The sequence below is a fragment of the Carcharhinus amblyrhynchos genome, chromosome 22 (genome assembly GCF_965287045.1).
Source record: "Carcharhinus amblyrhynchos chromosome 22, sCarAmb.v2.hapA, whole genome shotgun sequence".
Classification (NCBI taxonomy): Eukaryota; Metazoa; Chordata; class Chondrichthyes; order Carcharhiniformes; family Carcharhinidae; genus Carcharhinus; species Carcharhinus amblyrhynchos.
In genome coordinates, this window is record NC_137345.1 from 21,342 (window position 1) to 39,402 (window position 18,061).

The 18,061-nt window shown below is 43.2% G+C and overlaps 1 protein-coding gene across 3 annotated transcripts in view; it reads right to left on the bottom strand.

Moving 5' to 3' along the window:
• slc16a4 (solute carrier family 16 member 4) overlaps window positions 1-18,061 on the bottom strand; it is a 142,991-nt gene that overhangs the window by 18,015 nt on the left and 106,915 nt on the right. For all 3 annotated transcript variants that reach the window (XM_080209738.1, XM_080209741.1, XM_080209739.1), the window contains 2 exons: window positions 10,582-10,793; window positions 9,818-9,911 (listed from right to left, as the gene is read on the bottom strand). In XM_080209738.1, the coding sequence (XP_080065864.1) occupies window positions 9,818-9,911; window positions 10,582-10,793 (306 nt within the window). The remainder of the gene's footprint in view (window positions 1-9,817; window positions 9,912-10,581; window positions 10,794-18,061) is intronic.

Sequence of the window (18,061 nt, forward strand, 5' to 3'; positions counted from 1 at the left end):
CCTTATTAATCAAGAACCTATTTATCTCTGTCTTAAAGACACTCAATGACCTGACCTCCACAGTCTTCTGCGGCAAAGAGTTCCACAGATTCCCCACTCTCTGGCTGAAGAAATTCCTCCTCATCTCTGTTTTAAAGGATCGTCCCTTTAGTCTGAGGTTGTGCTCTCTGGTTCTAGTTTTTCCTATGAGTGGAAACATCTCTCCACGTCCACTCTATCCCGGCCTCGCACTATCCTGTAAGTTTCAGTAAGCTTCCACTTCATCCTTCTAAAATCCAACGAGTACAGACCCAGAGTCCTCAACCATTCCTCATACAACAAACTCTTCATTCCAGGGATCATTCTTGTGAACCTCCTCTGGACCCTTTCCAAAGCTAGCACATCCTTCCTTAGATATGGGGCCCAAAATTGCTCACAATACTCCAAATGGGGTCTGACCAGAGCCTTATACAGCCTCAGAAGTAGATCTTTGCCCTCTATATTCGAGCCCTCTCAACATGAATGCTAACATTGCATTTGAACATTAGAACATAAGAACTAGGAGCAGGAATAGACCATCTGGCCTCTCGAGCCTGCTCTGCCATTCAATAAGATCATGCCTGATCTTTTCGTTGACTCAGCTCCACTTACCCGCCCACTCACCATAGCCCTTAATTCCTTTACTATAAAAAAAATTATCCTTGCCTTAAAAACATTCAATGAGGGAGCCTCAACTGCTTCACTGGGCAGGAATTCCACAGATTCACAACCCTTTGTGTGAAGAAGTTCCTCTTCAACTCAGTCCTACATCTGCTTCCCCTTATTTTGAAACCATGTCCCCTAGTTCGAGTTTCATCTGCCAGTGGAAACAACCTCCCTGCTTCTATCTTATCCATTTCTTTCATAATCTTACATGTTTCTACAAGATTTCCCCTCATTCTTCTGAATTCCAATGAGCATAGATCCAGTCCAGTCAGTCTCTCCTCATAAGCCAACCCTCTCAATTCTGAAATCAACCCAGTGAATCTCCTCTGCACTCCCTCCAGTGCCAGTATATCCTTTCTCAAGAAAGGAGAACAAAACTGTACACAGTACTCCAGGTGTAGCCTTACCAGCACCTTATACAGCTGCAACATAACCTCACTGTTCTTAAACTCCATCCCTCTAGCAGTGAAGGATAAAATTTCATTTGCCTTCTTAATTATCTGCTGCACCTGCAAACCAACTTTGTGTGATTCATACATACAGACACTCAAGTCCCTCTACACAGCAGCATGCTGCATTTTTTACTATTTAAATAATAGTCCATTTTGCTGTTATTCCTACCAAAGTGGATGACCTCACATTTACCAACATTGTACTCCATCTGCCAGAGCCTTGCACACTTAGACCATCTACATCCTTTTTCACACTTTCAGCATCCTCTGCACACTTTGCTCTGTCACTCAACTTAGTGTCATTTGCGAAATTTGACACACTACACTTGATCCCCAACTCCAAATCATCCATGTAAATCATAAACAATTGCCGTCCCAACACTGATCGCCAACCAGAAAAACACACATTTTCCCCCACTTTTTGCTTTCTGTTAGTTAACCAATCCCCTATCCATGCTAATACATTACCTGTAATACTGTACACCTTTATCTTATGTAGCAATCTTTGGTGCAGCATCTTGTCAAATGCCTTCTGCAAATCCAAATACACCACATCCACAGATTCCCCATTGTCCACTGCACATGTAATGTTCTCAAAGAATTCCATCAAATTAGTCAAACATGACCTTCCCTTCATGAACCCATGCTGCGTCTTTCCAATAGGATAATTTCTATCCAGATGTCTTGCTGTTTCTTCCTTGATGATAGATTCAAGCATTTTCCCTACTACAGAAGTTAAGCTAGCCTGCCTATAGTTACCTGTCTTTTGTTTACCTCCTTTTTTAAACAGTAAATGTGATGCCACTGTTTTCCAATACACGGGAACCACCCCGGAGTCCAGCGAATCTTGGTAAATTACCGCCAGTGCATTTGCTATTTCCCCCGCAATCTTTCAGTACCCTGGGATGCATTCCATCAGGGCCAGGAGACTTGTCTACCTTTAGCCCCATTAACTTGTCCAACACTACCTCTTTCATGATAATGATAGTTTCTGGGTTCTCACCTGCCATAGCCTTCTTGTCATCAATTTTTGGCATGTTATTTGTGTCTTCCACTGTGAAGACCGACACAAAATACCTGTTCAATGCCTCAGCCATTTTCTCATTTCCAGTTATTACATCCCCCTTCTCATCCTCTAAAGAACCAATGTTAACTTTCGCCACTTTTTCATTTTATATACTTGAAGAAACTTTTGCTATCTTTTTATATTCTGAGCTAGTTTATTCACATAATCCATCTTATTATTCTTTATAGCTTTTTTTATGGTTGACCTTTAAAGATTTCCCAATCCTCTAGTTCCCATTACTCTTTGCCACTTTGTATGCATTTTCTTTCAATTTGATACCTTCCTTTATTTCCTTAGATATCCATGGCTGATTATCTCTTTCTACAGTCCTTCCTTATCATTGGTATACACCTTTGCTCAGCACTATGAAAAATCACTTTGCAAGTCCTCCACGATAAAATTGTCCCACCATAAATTTTTTGATCTCAGTCTACCTTAGCCAATTCTTCCCTCATCCCATTACAGTCTCCTTTGTTTAAGCACAAGACACTGGTATTGGATTTTACTTTCTTACACTCCATCTGTATTTTAAATTCAGCCATACTGTGATCGCTTCTTCTGAGAGGATCCCTAACTGAAAGATCATTGATTAGTCACTAATTTGCCTTCCTAACTGCCAACTGAACTTGCACATTAACCTTCAGAGCATCTTGAACAAGGACTCCCAAGTCCCTTTGTGTTTCTGATTTCCTAAGCATTTCCTATTTCGACAATAGTCTATGCCTCTATTCCTCCTTCCAAAGTGCATAACCTCACACTTCTCCACATTGTATTCCATCCTCCACTTCTTTTCCCACTCTCCTAACCTGTTCAAGTCCTTCTGCAGCCCCCCTGCTTCCTCAATATTGCCTGTCCCTGTACATATCTTTGTATCATCTGCAAACTTAGCAACAGTGCCTTCAGTTCCTTCCTCCAAATCATTAATGTATGCTGTGAAAAGTTGTGGTCCCAGTACTGACCCCTGAGGCACACCACTAGTCACTGGCTGCCATCCTGAAAAGGACCCCTTTATCCCCACTCTCTGCCTTTTCTAATACTCTAGGACTCCTATATCTAGTGAGGACTGGAAAATGATCCTCGGAGTATCTGCTATTTCCCCTTCAACAATCTGGAATATGATCCGTCTGGCACCATGGCACAGTGGTTAGCACTGGTGCCTCTCAGTGCCAGGGACTCAGGTTCAATTCCGGCGGGCATTGCAGAGTCAATGGGCTGAATGACCTCCTTTTGCACCGTATGATTTATCTGCCTTCAAGGATACCAGTTCCTCCAGTATTTCCTCTCTCACTATGCTTATTGTATCTAATATTTTACACTTCTCTAATGAGAATGCTAGAATCATTCCTCTCCTTAGTGAAGACAGAAACAAAGTATTCAGTCCTGTATTTATTATACTCCTCTAAACTTTCTACAGTATTAATTCTTTTGTGACTGTCGTAAGCTTTCCTTTTCTGATTTATCTTGGCCTGAATGCTCCTGACTAACAGGGAGTAGTGATGTTTGCCGCTAACTGATGCAGCCTCAAGCTGAAAGACATTCTGCCTGTCACACAAATAAATGATGTGGTATATGAATATCAGTGCCAATTTCATGCTAGGTATAAAGGCCATGAAACCCCAAAGACCGACGGTGGATTGTATCAAACATCAGATCCCTCCTGTCTTTCACAATGGGAAAGGTACAGATTAGATCCAACCAGCCCGTCTTTGCAAAACTCAAAACAGTGTCCAACATTAAATTGGACAACATTTGCTAAATAATCCTCAGTGTGCTAAGAATTATGCTGTACCAATTTAAGATTGCCAGTCAGGTTGTAAGTGTGGCAATTTGCATGTACTGGAAACTGCATACAGCTGTTAATACACAGAGCCTAGTTCTTTACAATCAGAAAGAAAATGCACTCAAGTTGTGCTTATTTCAGCCAAACACAATAAGTGAAGCCATTCATTGATGCATTTCTTAGGGGAATACCTTGACCAATGAAAGTCAGGCAGCCTAGTTTAAATTTCAAACAATGTTTGGCAGTTAACTGACATCACCATCAAGTGCAGCATTCTTCATGGCGACATCTCTACCAGAATATACTTGCCAACCAATCAGTTAGAACATAGGACATTACAGCGCAGCACAGGCCCTTCGGCCCTTGATGCTGCACCGACCAGTGGAACCAATCTAATGACCCTCTAACCTAAACTATTCCAAAGTTATCCATATGCCTATCCACTGACCATTTGAACGCCCTTAAAGTTGGCGAGTCCACAACTGCTGCAGGCTGGGCAATCCACATCCTTACTACCCTCTGAGTAAAGAACCCACCTCTGACATCCGTCCTATAATTACCACCCTCTAATTCAATGCAATGTCCCCTCGTGTTAGCCATCACCATCCGAGGAAAAAGGCTCTCACTGTCCACCCTATCTAACCCTCTGATCATCTTGTATGCCTCAATTAGGTCACCTCTTAACCTCCTTCTTTCTAATGAAAATAACCTCAAGTCCCTCAGCCTTTCCTCATAAGACCTTCCCACCATACCAGGCAACACCTTGGTAAACCTCCTCTGCACCCTTTCCAATGCCTCCACATCTTTCTTATAATGCGGCAACCAGAACTGTACGCAATACTCCAAGTGCGGCCGCACCAGGGTTTTGTACAGTTGCAACATGACCTCACAGCTCCGAAATTCAATCCCTCTACCAATAAAAGCTAACACACCGTACGCCTTCTTAACAACCTTATCAACCTGGGTGCCAACTTTCAGGGATCTATGCACATGTACACCGAGATGTCTCTGCTCGTCGACACTACCAAGAGTCCTTCCATTAGCCCTATATTCTGTACTCCTGTTACTCCTTCTAAAGTGAATCACCTGGCACCTTTCCACATTAAACTCCATTTGCCACCTCTCAGCCCAGCTCTGCAGCTTATCTATGTCCCTCTTCAAACTGTAACATCCATCCTCTGTCTACAACTCCTCTGATTTTGGTGTCGTCAGCAAATTTACTAATCCATCCTTCTACACCCTCATCTAGGTCATTTATAAAAATGACAAACAGCAGTGGCCCCAAAACAGATCCCTGAGGTACACCACTTGTAACTGAACTCCATGTTAAATATTTCCCATCAACCACCACCCTCCGTCTTCTATCAGCTAGCCAATTCCTGATCCAAACTGCTAAATCAGCCTCAATCCCATGCATCTGCATTTTCTGCAGTAGCCTACCATGGGGAACCTTATCAAACGCTTTGCTAAAATCCATATACAGCACGTCAACTGCCTTACCTTTATCCACCTCAAACTCGACAAGGTTTCTGAGGCACGACCTACCCTTCACAAAACCGTGTTGACTATCCCTAATCAATTTATTTCTCTCTAGATGATTATAAATCCTATCCCTTATAATTCTTTCCTAAACTTTGCCCACAACAGAAGTAAGGCTCACCGGTCTGTAATTCCCAGGATGGTCTCTACTCCCCTTCTTGAACAAGGGGACAACATTTGCTATCCTCCAGTCTTCCGGCACTATACTTGTAGCCAATGACAACATGAAGATCAAAGCCAAAGGCTCTGCAATCTCCTCCCTAGCCTCCCAGAGAATCCTTCTCATCCTCCCTTCTCATCCAATATAAACTTGATGGTGCAGGCTGAATGGCTTACTTCTGCACTGTAGAGATTCTATGATTATACGATGAAATCTATCCCAGGTTACTGTGGGAGGCAAGGGAAGAACTGGCTGGGGCTTTAACAGATATCTTCACATTCTCTTTGACCACAGGCGAGGTTCCAGAGGACTGGAGAATAGCCAGTGTTGTTTCCTTGTTTAGAAAAGAAGCAGAGATAATCCAGGAAATTATAGGCTGGTGAGTTTGATGTCAGTGGTGGGGAAGCTTTTGGAGAAGATACTGAGGGACAGGATATATGCACATTTGGAAGAAAATAGACTTGTTAGCGACAGGAAACATGGTTTTACATGTTTCACCTATTTGAGTTTTTTGAAGACATGACAAAGATAAAGGGCAGGAAGGTGGCACAGTGGTTAATACTGCTGTTTCACAGTGCCAGAGACCCGGGTTCGATTCCCAGTTTGGGTCACTGTCTGTGGAATTTGCACATTCTTCCCGTGTCTGTATGGGTTTCCTCTGGGTGCTCTGGTTTCCTCCACATTGAAAGACATGCTAGTTAAGTGCATTGACCCGAACAGGTGCTGGACTGTGGCACCTGGGGGAATTTCACAGTAACCTCATTGCAGTGTTAATGTAAGCTTTGTGACTAATAAACAAATTTTAATTGATGAGGGAAGGGCTTTGGATGTAGTTTGTGTGCACTTTAGTAAGGTGTTTGACAAGATCCCACATGGTAGTCTGGTATAAAACCTAAAATCACATGGGATTCAGAGTGGCGAGATGGCTACAGAACTGGCTTGGTTATAGGAGACAGAGAGTAGCGGTTTTTCAGAATGGAGATCTGTAGCTTGTGATGTTCTGCAGGGATCAGTGCTGAGACCTCTGTTGTTTGTAGTATATATAAATGATCCGGAGGAAAATGCAGGTGGTCTGATTAGTATGTTGCAGATGACACAAAGATTGGTGGAGTTGCTGATTGTGCCAGGGATTGTCAGAGGATGACGTAGAGGGATCTGGTTGTGCAATTCCACAGTACCCCAGAAGTGGCAATATAGGTGGCCAAAGTGATTAAGGCAGAGTGAAGTCATACCTGGCTTTTATTCTTCCATGGGATGTGAGTGTCACTGACAAGGCCAGCATTTGTTGCCCATTCCTAATTACTTTCGGACTGAGTGGCAGTCATGTTGGAGTCACGTAGGCCAGACTACAGTCCAAGTAAGAACATTAGTGAACTATATGTGTTTTTACAACAATCAACATGGTTTTATGGTTATTACATTTATAATTCCAGATTACTTTAAAATTTGAATTCCATCATCAGCCATGGTGGGATTTGAACCAGGTTCCCCAGAGCATGACCCTGGGTCTCTGGATCATTCGTCTAGTGACAAGACCACTATGTTGCTACCTTCTGTGAGCATGTGTCTTGGGTAGGTTTTCCAAACATCTCCAGGACAACAGGTGATAGATTCTAGAGAGAACTGACCACATAGTTTCACCAAAGTTTGTTCCCAGATGTAAAGTTTTAAAATGTTCTTATTCAAGCTCAGTCTGTGTCCAGTCATTGACCCATTTCTCATCATTTCCTCCTGTTGTAGCAGCTTCCTGATTATTTAAATTTGTATTGCTGGGTTTTGGGATGTTCTGGCAATTCCAGTTCTGTTTTTGTGCTGTATTTTTGTTAAATATGTTCAATTAAAACATGGGTAAAAATATCATTTATTCTGTCAAAGTCCATCTGATGCTAACTTGTCCCATTCAGCATCTGCTGCCCTCCAAATCTTCTAATGTCCACTTGCCTGTCTGGTAACATTTTCCAAATAATTCACATTCTTTAATCGCAGAAACTTCCCCTAAATTCCTTCTATCTTTCACTAGTTTAACCTTATACCCTTTTAATATGTTATATTCCTCTGAGGATCTCTTAGCTATATTTCTGTAGATTTGAATTTCCAATGCTCTTCTCATAATCCACCCCCACTTCAGCAAGGATCAATTGATTTGTCCCGTGTTTGCTGTGATATGACGAAAACTCAACACATTATCCAGTGTGGATTGGTTCAAGGAGTAAGGATTTATCCTGCCTTTACTGTTGTGGATACACTGAGTGAACAGGTGTCCTGTTCCTGCGTGCAATGCGTCCAGTATATTTTCTGCTTTTCTAATTTTACAAATGCAAAGGAGGGGCTGGGAATCTAATCATAAAACTTGGTTACTGATGAGCTGTTCTCTCGAGCACAGAATTGACAAATGTAAAAAATACCCCATCTAACCAAAAGTGTTGAGCCTTTTCAAAGTATATTGAGGATACAGGGTCACTGTAGTCAGGATGTATATTTGAGAGAACACCCCATGGGTCAACTGGTTTTCTACCACTATGTAATTTGGAGAAGAGGATTCCCCAGACCTGACGGGGATTTGGTACAATATCAGTATAGGCAAAATAACTCACTTCCCAGAATGCTTGGTAATTGTCACTTTTGATTGAAGAAACTTTTGGGGAACATATTATATTTCAACAGATTGTGGTGTTGAGTTATAATCACCAGACTACAAAAGGCACAAGGTCAAACACTACTCAATCATAAAGTGTATCCCTGTAGATTGGTGTTTCGATATCCAAGTCATTGACATTACAAAACTTTTTGAAAGACTGAATAAGGTACATCACAGGAAATCTATTATATCCGTTACACATGCAAACAGAATCCTGCACAAAGCTGTAATATACTGGCTTAAAATAATAAATTAGTCATTATTTCCAGGGTGTGCTGTGACCAGGCTGGTAAACGGTCTGCACACAGGGCTCCACATAACTCAAACTCAGCAGAAATCGACGCCTTGAGGAAAGACAGAATTGACAATAATACAAGTCTCTGTGGGATGAAAAAATGAGCTGCAGCCGCTTTCTACTTGGAACAACACCTTTCATTACTTTGTCTCATAATGATTTGTGGCTGGCAGTCAAACAGCCTTGATTGCATCTCTAATTACTTTATAACTAATAAATCAAGGTGTTCAAAGAAAATGTAAAACCCACAAGCAGAAACGTCCTGGAGATTCATCTTTAATTCCTAGAAAAGGGGTGGGTGGAGGTATGGGATAAGTTTAGAATGGAGTCGGAGCTATTAGTGCAGACTATTTTCAATTCCAGGAGACAGTATGCATTACAGCAGCACCAGTGGAAAGGTTTAATTTTATGTGCCTGTTTCAGTATCTCTACAATGACAGATGCACATTAGTAGTCAAATGCCTGTCATACACACACTCTCACAGTCTCTCAGTGGTTAATCAGTTTCACATTAATTGCTGCTCTCTCAAGATTGTAAGCCCACACAGCTCATCCTCTGACCCACTGTGTGAGGAGGATACAGGGTCATTGTAGTCAGGATGCATGTTTGAGAGAACACGCAATGGGTCAACTGCTTTTCTCCCATTATGCAATTTGGGCAGAAGGTTTCTGCAACATCTGATGAGGATTTGGTACAGTATCAGTATAAAGTAGTTTATTTATTAATTCTAAGTATGACTTGCATTAACACTGCAATGAAGTTACTGTGAAATTCCCCGAGTCATCGCACTCCGGCACCTGTTCGGATCAAGGCACCTAACCAGCACATCTTTCAGATTGTGGGAGGAAACTGGAACACCTGGAGGAAACCCACCCAGACACAAGGAGGACATACAACCTCCTCACAGACAGTGACCCAAGCTAGGAATCGAACCAGGGTCCCTGGCGCTGTGAGGCAGCAGTGCTAACCACTGTGCCACCCGGTGCCACCCATAGACAGTAGCTTCAAAATAGTTCACTTCCTAGAATGTTTGGTAATTTTCACTTTCATTTGAAGAAACTGTTGGGAAATATTATAAATCATTATTATATATCCTTACATTATCATTATATATCGGGAACCGCTGTGTGTTGGGTGGAAGTTGGGGAATATTGAATGTTGGGGAGCGCAGGTTTCTGGGCAATAGCCCTACATGGTCTTACCAGCTGCTGGAGGTCCTGTCAGGCAGCCAATCCCAGCGAAAAACATTGAAAAACCCATCGAACTTCGTACTTTTGTCACGCCCACTAGGTCAACCTGTAGAACACAAAGATTGCTGAGCAAGCTAATGGGTACAAGCAGACCCAGATACATTTCATTGCTATCTGTTAACAATACATCATCAGCTGGCCCCTGAATATGGTTTCAGACAGAAGCTCCATCAACTTTCCTGTAAGTGATGTCACCGGAATGGGAGAATACAGAATATTGGATCACCTCGCTGTGGAAATTCCTTCACCTTGTGGATATTTCTACTCTGAGGTTTACTGATTGTGCTATTACTGTGCTATTGCTTCACAAAAATAGGCTAATGACTTACAGCAGACTCATACCAACACCTTAAATATGTGTCACTAATTCCACAAAGGGGCAATTCTGGGTGACATTTCCTTAAGTATCTGTTGAAAGAAACTGGGAGTTGCTTGACTCAGTTGGCTGGATAGCTGGTTAGTGATGCAGAGCAATGCCATCAGTGTGGGTTCAATTCCCCTACCAGCTGAGGTTATTCATGAAAACCCTGCCTTCTCAACATTGCCTCTCAGCTGAGACGTACAGGGTTAAATCACCACCAGTCAGCTTTCCCCCCTCAAAGGGGAGAGCAGCCTACGGTCAATTGGGACTACAGCAATTTTACTGAAGGAACTGCCTTAAAAAGGAGTATGAACAGATACTGCGCAGAGGTAAAGAAGAAAAGCGAGTGATTTACCAAGACAGGGAGCAGCAGAGCCATGTATCCACCACAGAACACAGCAAAGAATATGGCATATGTCATCAGCTGGGCATATGTGGTTGCCAGTGGAGCCAACAGATTGGAAAGGCCGCACAGGAGAAGGTAAGCTTTGTGATAGTGGAACTTGTTGGCATAGTTCTGGTCTGCTATCCATCCTGAAGCAAGTTGGGCCACAGTCTCTGTTATACCTGAAAGAGTAGATCACAGGAGTATTCTTACAACAAGACCAGCAATTACGCATGGCTTTAACATAATCAAACATCTCAAAGCAGTTCACACGAGTGTTGTCAGACACAGCCAAGAGAAGATAAAAGGACAGGTGGCTAAATGCTTGGTCATAGAGGTAGGTTTTAAGGATTGCTTTAAAGGAGGGGGAAAAGGCCTTTGAAGGATAAACATTGGCCTTTTAGCAACTTTTGTTTTATCGAAATTTCATTTGTTTTCTGTCCAGTTTTCCACTAATGAAAGTTGCTTATTCTTGTTGTGGTGTGGGTTCCATGGATACTAGCTTGTACCTCATCTCTACCAGCCATGGCTGACTTGGTGGTATTTACATCTGAGATGGAAAGCTGTGGGTTCCAGTCCCAATCTTGTCACTTGAGCAGAAAATCCAGGCTGGCACTCCTGATAAGGACAGCACTGAGGGACTGCAGGACTGTTGCAGGGTCAGTATAGAAGAATATGTTAAGCCAAACCCACATCTGTTCTCTTGTACGGACGTAGCAAAATCATTACACTATTCCAAAGAGAAGGCGGCATGGTGGCACAGTGGTTAGCACTGCTGCCTCAGTGATCAGGACCCAGGTTTGATTCCTGGCTTGGGTCACTGTCTGCGTGGAGTTTGCACTTCTCCCCGTGTCTGCATGGGTTTCCTCTGGGTGCTCCGGTTTCCCTCCACACCCCAAAGATGTGCAGATTAGGTTGATTGGCCATGCTAAATTGACCCTAGTGTCAGGGAATTAGCAGTATAAATGTGGGGTAATGGGGATAGGGCCTGGGTGGGATTGTTGTCGGTGTGGACTCAATGACCTCCTTCTGCACGTGGGGATTCTATAAGAAGGCACAGTGTCCTGGCCAATCCCTCCACTAACATCATTATTCATTGGTCTTTGTTGAAGCGTATTGTGTGTAAATTGGCTGTAACTACACTTTAAAACAATTTCATTGGTTGGAAAGCACTTTGAAATGCCCCAAGGTTTTGAAAAGGGCTATGTAAATGCAAGTCTTCCTGATCTTTTTCTTTATCCAAATTACTATTCTTCATTGTGCCCTCTAACGAGTGTCAAAAAACTGTTCAACCTTAGAGTTTAGTAAACCTAGAGCGCTTCACAAAGCAGCCACTATTCACCAAGATGTAATAAGGAGATGGTTACAAAGGGTGAACAAAGGAGAGGTCAAGGATATAACAGAGGAGGTTTTTGAAAGAGAGGAACTGTATCGAGAGACAAGCAAGGACTGTGAGAACTGAAATCTCTTCACCAAGAATAAAAGGAGGCCATTCACCCTCTTTCATAATTCATCAGTTCCTTGTTAATCTGTGCCTCAATCCAATTCATTCCAATGTTCAATATCCCTCAATACCTTCACTCAGCAAACATGACAGACGGAAATTTGAAGAGGAAGAATGGAGAGAGTAGAAAGACCCACGTGCAATTAGATTCTCATAGAATCATACAGCACAGAAGAGGTCCTTTGGCCCATTGAGTCCACACCAGCACATTGGAAACACCTGAACTCCCACCTAATCCCATCTGCCAGCACTTGGCCCATAGCCCTGAATGTTATGATGTGCCAAGTACTCATCCAGGTACTTTTTAAAGCATATGAGGGAACCCGCCTCTATCACCTCCCTGCTCCCCCGCCCCCGTCTCCCCCGCAAAGGCAGTGCATTCCAGACTGTCACCACCCTCTGGGTAAAGAAGTTTTTCCTCACATCCGCCCTAAATCCCCTGCCTCTCACCTTGAACCTATGTCCCCATATGACTGACTCTTCAACTAAGGGGAGCAGCTGCTCCTTATCCACTCTGTCCCTGCCCTTCATAATCTGGTATACCTCAAACAGGTCATCCCTCAGTCTTCTCTACTCTAATGAAAACAACCCAAGTCTATTGCAACTCTCTTCATAACTTAAAATGTTCCATCCCAGGCAGCATCCTGGAAAATTCCTCTGCATCCCATCCAATACAATCACATCCTCCCCATAATGTGGCAATCTGAACTGCATACAGTACTCCAGCTGTGGCCTCACCAAAGTTCTCCAACTCCGCCATGACTTTCCTACTTTAGTAGTCTATGCCCCGATTGATAAAGGCAAGTGTCCCATGTGCCTTTTTTCACCACCTTACTAACATGCCCTTCTGCTTTCAAAAATCTGTGGACAAACACTCCAAGGTTCCTTTGTCCAACAGAACTTCCTGGTGTCCTACCATTCATTGAATACTTTCTTGTCAAATTGCTCCTTCCAAAGTGTACACCTCACACTTTTCAGGGTTAAATTCCATCTGCCGTTTATCTGCCCATTTGACCATTCTGTCCATATCTTCCTGTAGCCCAAGACACTCCGCCTCACTTTTAGCCATCCATCCAATCTTTGTGTCACTGCAAGCTTACTAATCCTAATAGTCATCAATGTCACTTATGGCACAGCAGTTAGCACTGCTGCCTCACAGCGTCAGTGACCCGGGTTCGATTCCCAGCTAAATTGACCCTATGGTCAGGGGATAAGCAGAATGAACATGTGACGTTATAGGAATAGGGCCTGAGTGGGATGGTGGTTGGTGCAGACTCGATGGGCCAAGTGATCTCCTTCTGCACTGTCGGGATGCTATGATTCTATGATAATAGGAGGCCCAACACAGATCCCTATGGTACGTCACTGAACATTGGCTTCTAGTCACCAAAGCAGCCTTCTGTCATCACCCTCATTCAACTGATCATTTCTTGCTGTAAATAAGACTCTCGACTCGGGTTTAGCAAGATCATTTGAGCAGGTTAGAGCCTGGCAATGGACCAAAGGTTAGTGAGTTCATCTGGCTCAATCAGGAGAACAGAAATGTAAGAGTCCAAAACAAAAATATTCTAGCTCGGAACCAAATTGTAATTAGCGGGACACAAGTAAAGGCAAACAGGAGATCTGAGTGTAATGAGTGAATTTGTCACCCTGGAAAAATACAAGGAGGAGTGGGTGAGAATTATTCAGTGTGTCAGTGAGTGGATTTCGCCGCGGCCCAATCCCAACCTGAGCCCATCTCAGGATCCCAATCCCAACCCCATCCACCTCAGGATCCCAATCCCAACCCCATCCACCTCAGGATCCCAATCCCAACCCCATCCACCTCAGGATCCCAATCCCAACCCCATCCACCTCAGGATCCCAATCCCAACCTGAGCCCACCTCAGGATCCCAATCCCAACCCCATCCACCTCAGGATCCCAATCCCAACCTGAGCCCACCTCAGGATCCCGATTCCAACGCCATCCATTTTAGGATCTCAATCCCAACCCCAACCACCTCAGGATCCCAATCTCATCCCATTCCCATCCACATTGGGATCACAGTGGGAAAACTAAGGGGGCTGAAAATGTTAACAGGGATTGGATATAAACCCCCAAGCTATAGTGGTGATATTTGAATGACATTAACAGAAAATTAAAGACAATTGTGGTTAAAAAAAAACCAGAATTATGGGTGACTTTATCTGCATTTAGATTGGGCAAATCAAATTAGTCATAACACTGTAGAAGAATTCTTGGAGTGGTTTTCTGGATCAATACATTGAGGAACCAATGAGAGAGTAGCCATTCTATACTGGATATTGTGTAATGAGAAAGGAATAATTGGCAATCTTGTCGTGTGAAGCCCCTTGGGGATGAGCAACGCCACATGATGGAATTCTCCATCAAGATCGAGAGTAACGTAGTTGGTTCTGAGACTCACGTCCTGAATCTTAATAAAGGAAATTACAATGATATGTAGTGTGAGTTGGTTATGATGGATTGAGAAAAGTCACAGAAACAGGAGTAGGCCATTCAGCCCTTTGAGCCTGCTTCACTATTCATTTTAATCATGGCTGATCAAATTCAGTATCTTGATATCGCCCCCCCACCCCCCCACCCCCCCCATATCTTTTGATCCCTTTAGCCCCAACAGCTATATCTAATTTCTTCTTGAAATCACAATGTTTTGGCCTCAACTATATTCTGTGATAGTGAATTCTACACTTTCACCACCCTCTGGGTGAACAAATTTCTCCTAACCTCAGTTCTAAAAGATTTACTCTTTATTCTCAAACTATGACCCCTAATTTGAATTCCCCCACCATTGGAGACATTCTTTCTGAATCTACTATATATAACTCTGTTAGAATTTTACAAGCTTCTATGAAATCCCCTCTCACTCTTCTAAACTCCAGTGGATATAATCCTAACCTACTTAGTCTCTCCTCATATGATAGAACTGCCATTCCAAGCTATCAGCCTGGTAAACCTTTGCTGTGCTCCCTCTATATCGAGGGCATCCTTTCTCAGATAAGGACACCAAAACTGCACACAATGCAGTTTCTTAAAGGAATTACAGTGGATAGGCAATGGAAAAGTTTCAAGGATCGCATGAGTGAACTGCAACAATTGTTTATTCCTATCTGGTGCAAAAGGAAAACCTAAAAGGTAAACCATGGATTACAAGAGAAATTAGAGGTAGTATTAGATTCATGGGAGAGTCATATCAATTGGCCAGAGGGAAAAAACAACAAACCAGAAGATTGGGAGCTGTTTAGAATTCAGCAAAGGCGGATAAAGGGATTGATTAAAAAGGGGAAAATAAAGTATGAAAATAAGCTTGTGGGAACATTAAAACTGACTGTAAAAGTTTCTACAGGTATGTGGAGAGAAAAATATTGGTGAAGACAAATGTAGGCTCCTTAATTGAATAAACTGGGATTGTTCTCCCTGGAAAGAGATTGAGGGGGTGACCTGATAGAAGTTTATAAAATTATGAGGGGTATCGATAGAGTAAACTGTTGGAAGCTTTTTCTCAGGGCAGAAATGACAATTACTAGGAGGCAAATGGTCAATGGAGATGTGCGGGGGAAGCTTTTTTTTTTAAACAGAGGGTGGTGGGGACCTGGAATGCACTGCCAAGTGAGGTGGTTGAAGCAGGTATGTTAGCCACATTTAAGACTTATCTGGATGAACACATGAACAAACAGGGAAGAGAGGGATATACAATGTGATCGGTGCAGAGACGCTGAGACATGAGTGTACATGAGAGTATGTTTCCACTAGTAGAATAACCTAGAATCAGAGGACATAAACTCAGGCTAAAGGGACGATCCTTTAAAACAGAGATGAGGAGGAATTTCTTCAGCCAGAGGGTGGTGAATCAGTGGAACTCTTTGCCGCAGAAGGCTGTGGGGGCCGGGTCATTGAGTGTCTTTAAGACAGAGATAGATAGATAGATTCTTGATTGATAAGGGGATTAGGGTTTATGGGAAAAGGCAGGAGAATGGGGATGAGAAAAATATCAGCCATGATTTAGTGGCGGAGCAGACTCAATGGACCGAGTGGCCTCATTCTGCTCATGTCTTATGGTCTAAATTTATGCAAGGGTGGTTTCTTCAGACTTCAGTCACTGCAGGATTAGCTGTCATGTCGAAAGCCTGTCTTGAGAATCCAACTCCCAGAGCGATGTAACTGGTATGGTATCTGTTACTCAATTTTTTTAATGGTTTTTAAAATTTCAGATGTTGTGGAACATTTGGGGTGAATGAAATCAGCAGATAGTGAAGGTAAGGGATTTTGGAATCGGGTAAAGTTAGTGATACTATGTGTAACCAATGTCTTTGTTAAGGGTACGAATAGTTTATCATGTTTATTTTATTGCTCAATTTTTTAAACACAAAATGTCTGGGGCATCATTCTTTGGGTTTCAAACCTTTCCCCAGATTATATTAAATTGCAAAGTAGAGTCAAGGACAATTGTTTCAATTTTTCCGTCTGGGATTTGGAATAATCCAGTGTTTACCCTCACTTGTGTTCTTGACAACATTTACAAAATAGACACGGCCACATACTTGGTTGGTTATAAGTTGTAATGTATGGTCACAATGTTACTTTATCTGTCAGCAAAATCTTTGCACATGTTCCCCAGCAAGTGGGGTGGAGGGGGAAGGAGACCTGGGTGGGGGGGGGGGGGGGGGGCGCAGGGGCGGAAGCAGTAAAAGCAGCACTGCCATTGTAACCCATCCCCAGTGAATAATGGTACAGCCCATAGAATCTAATGGAGTGGCACAGTGGGTTAGCGCTGCTCCCTCATAGCAACAGGGACCCAGGTTCAATTCCCAGCTCGGGTCACTGTCTGTGTGGAGTTTGCACATTCTCCTCGTGTCTGCATGGGTTTCCTCCCACAGTCCGAAACACGCGCTGATTAGGTGGATTGACTGTGCCAAATTCTCCCTCAGTGTACCTGAACAGGTGCCAGAGTGTGATGACTGGGGGATTTTCACAGTAACTTCATTGCAGTATTAATGTAACACAATTTGTGACTAATAAGTAAGCTTTATAAACTTCAATTAAGATTCTGATACTCTGAGACTGGGTTTCTAAAACCAGATCCAGCACAATTGTTATTGTTATCAAAATATAGTCTTAGCCTGGGCCCTGGGGCCCCTCCCAGGCTGGGGAGAGGTAGGGGTCCCCCTCGGGTATCTTTCAGCCTGAGGCGTAGAAGAATGGGTTTGTAAATTTGCGCATGACACTAAAATTGGTGGAGTTGTGGACAGTGCGAAGGATATTGCAAGTTACAGAGGGACATAGATAAGCTGCAGAGCTGGGCTGAGAGGTGGCAAATGGAGTTTAATGCGGAAAAGTGCAAGATGATTCACTTTGGAAGGAGTAACAGGAATACAGAGTACTGGGCTCATGGTAAGATACTTGGTAGTGTGGATGAGCAGAGAGATCTTGGTGTCCATGTGCACAGATCCCTGAAAGTTGGCAGCCAGGTTAATAGGGTTGTTAAGAAGGCGTACGGTGTGTTAGCTTTTATTGGGAGAGACATTGAGTTTCGGAGCTATGAGGTCATGTTGCAGCTGTGCAAAACTCTGGTACGGCCGCAGTTGGAGTATTGTGTACACTTCTGGTCGCCGCATTAGAGGAAGGATGTGGAAGCATTGGAAAGGGTGCAGAGGAGGTTTACCAGGATGTTGCCTGGTATGGTGGGAAGGTCTTATGTGGAAAGGCTGAGGGACTTGAGGCTAAGAGGTGACTTAATAGAGGCATACAAGATGATCAGAGGATTAGGTAGGGTGGACACGGAGAGCGTTTTTCCTCAGATGGTGATGGCTAGCACGTGGGGACATAGCTTTAAATTGAGGGGTGATAAATATAGGACAGATGTCAGAGATATCTGCGAAAAACTGCAGCATGCGACGGTGCAGAGGGACCTGGGGGTCCTTGTGCA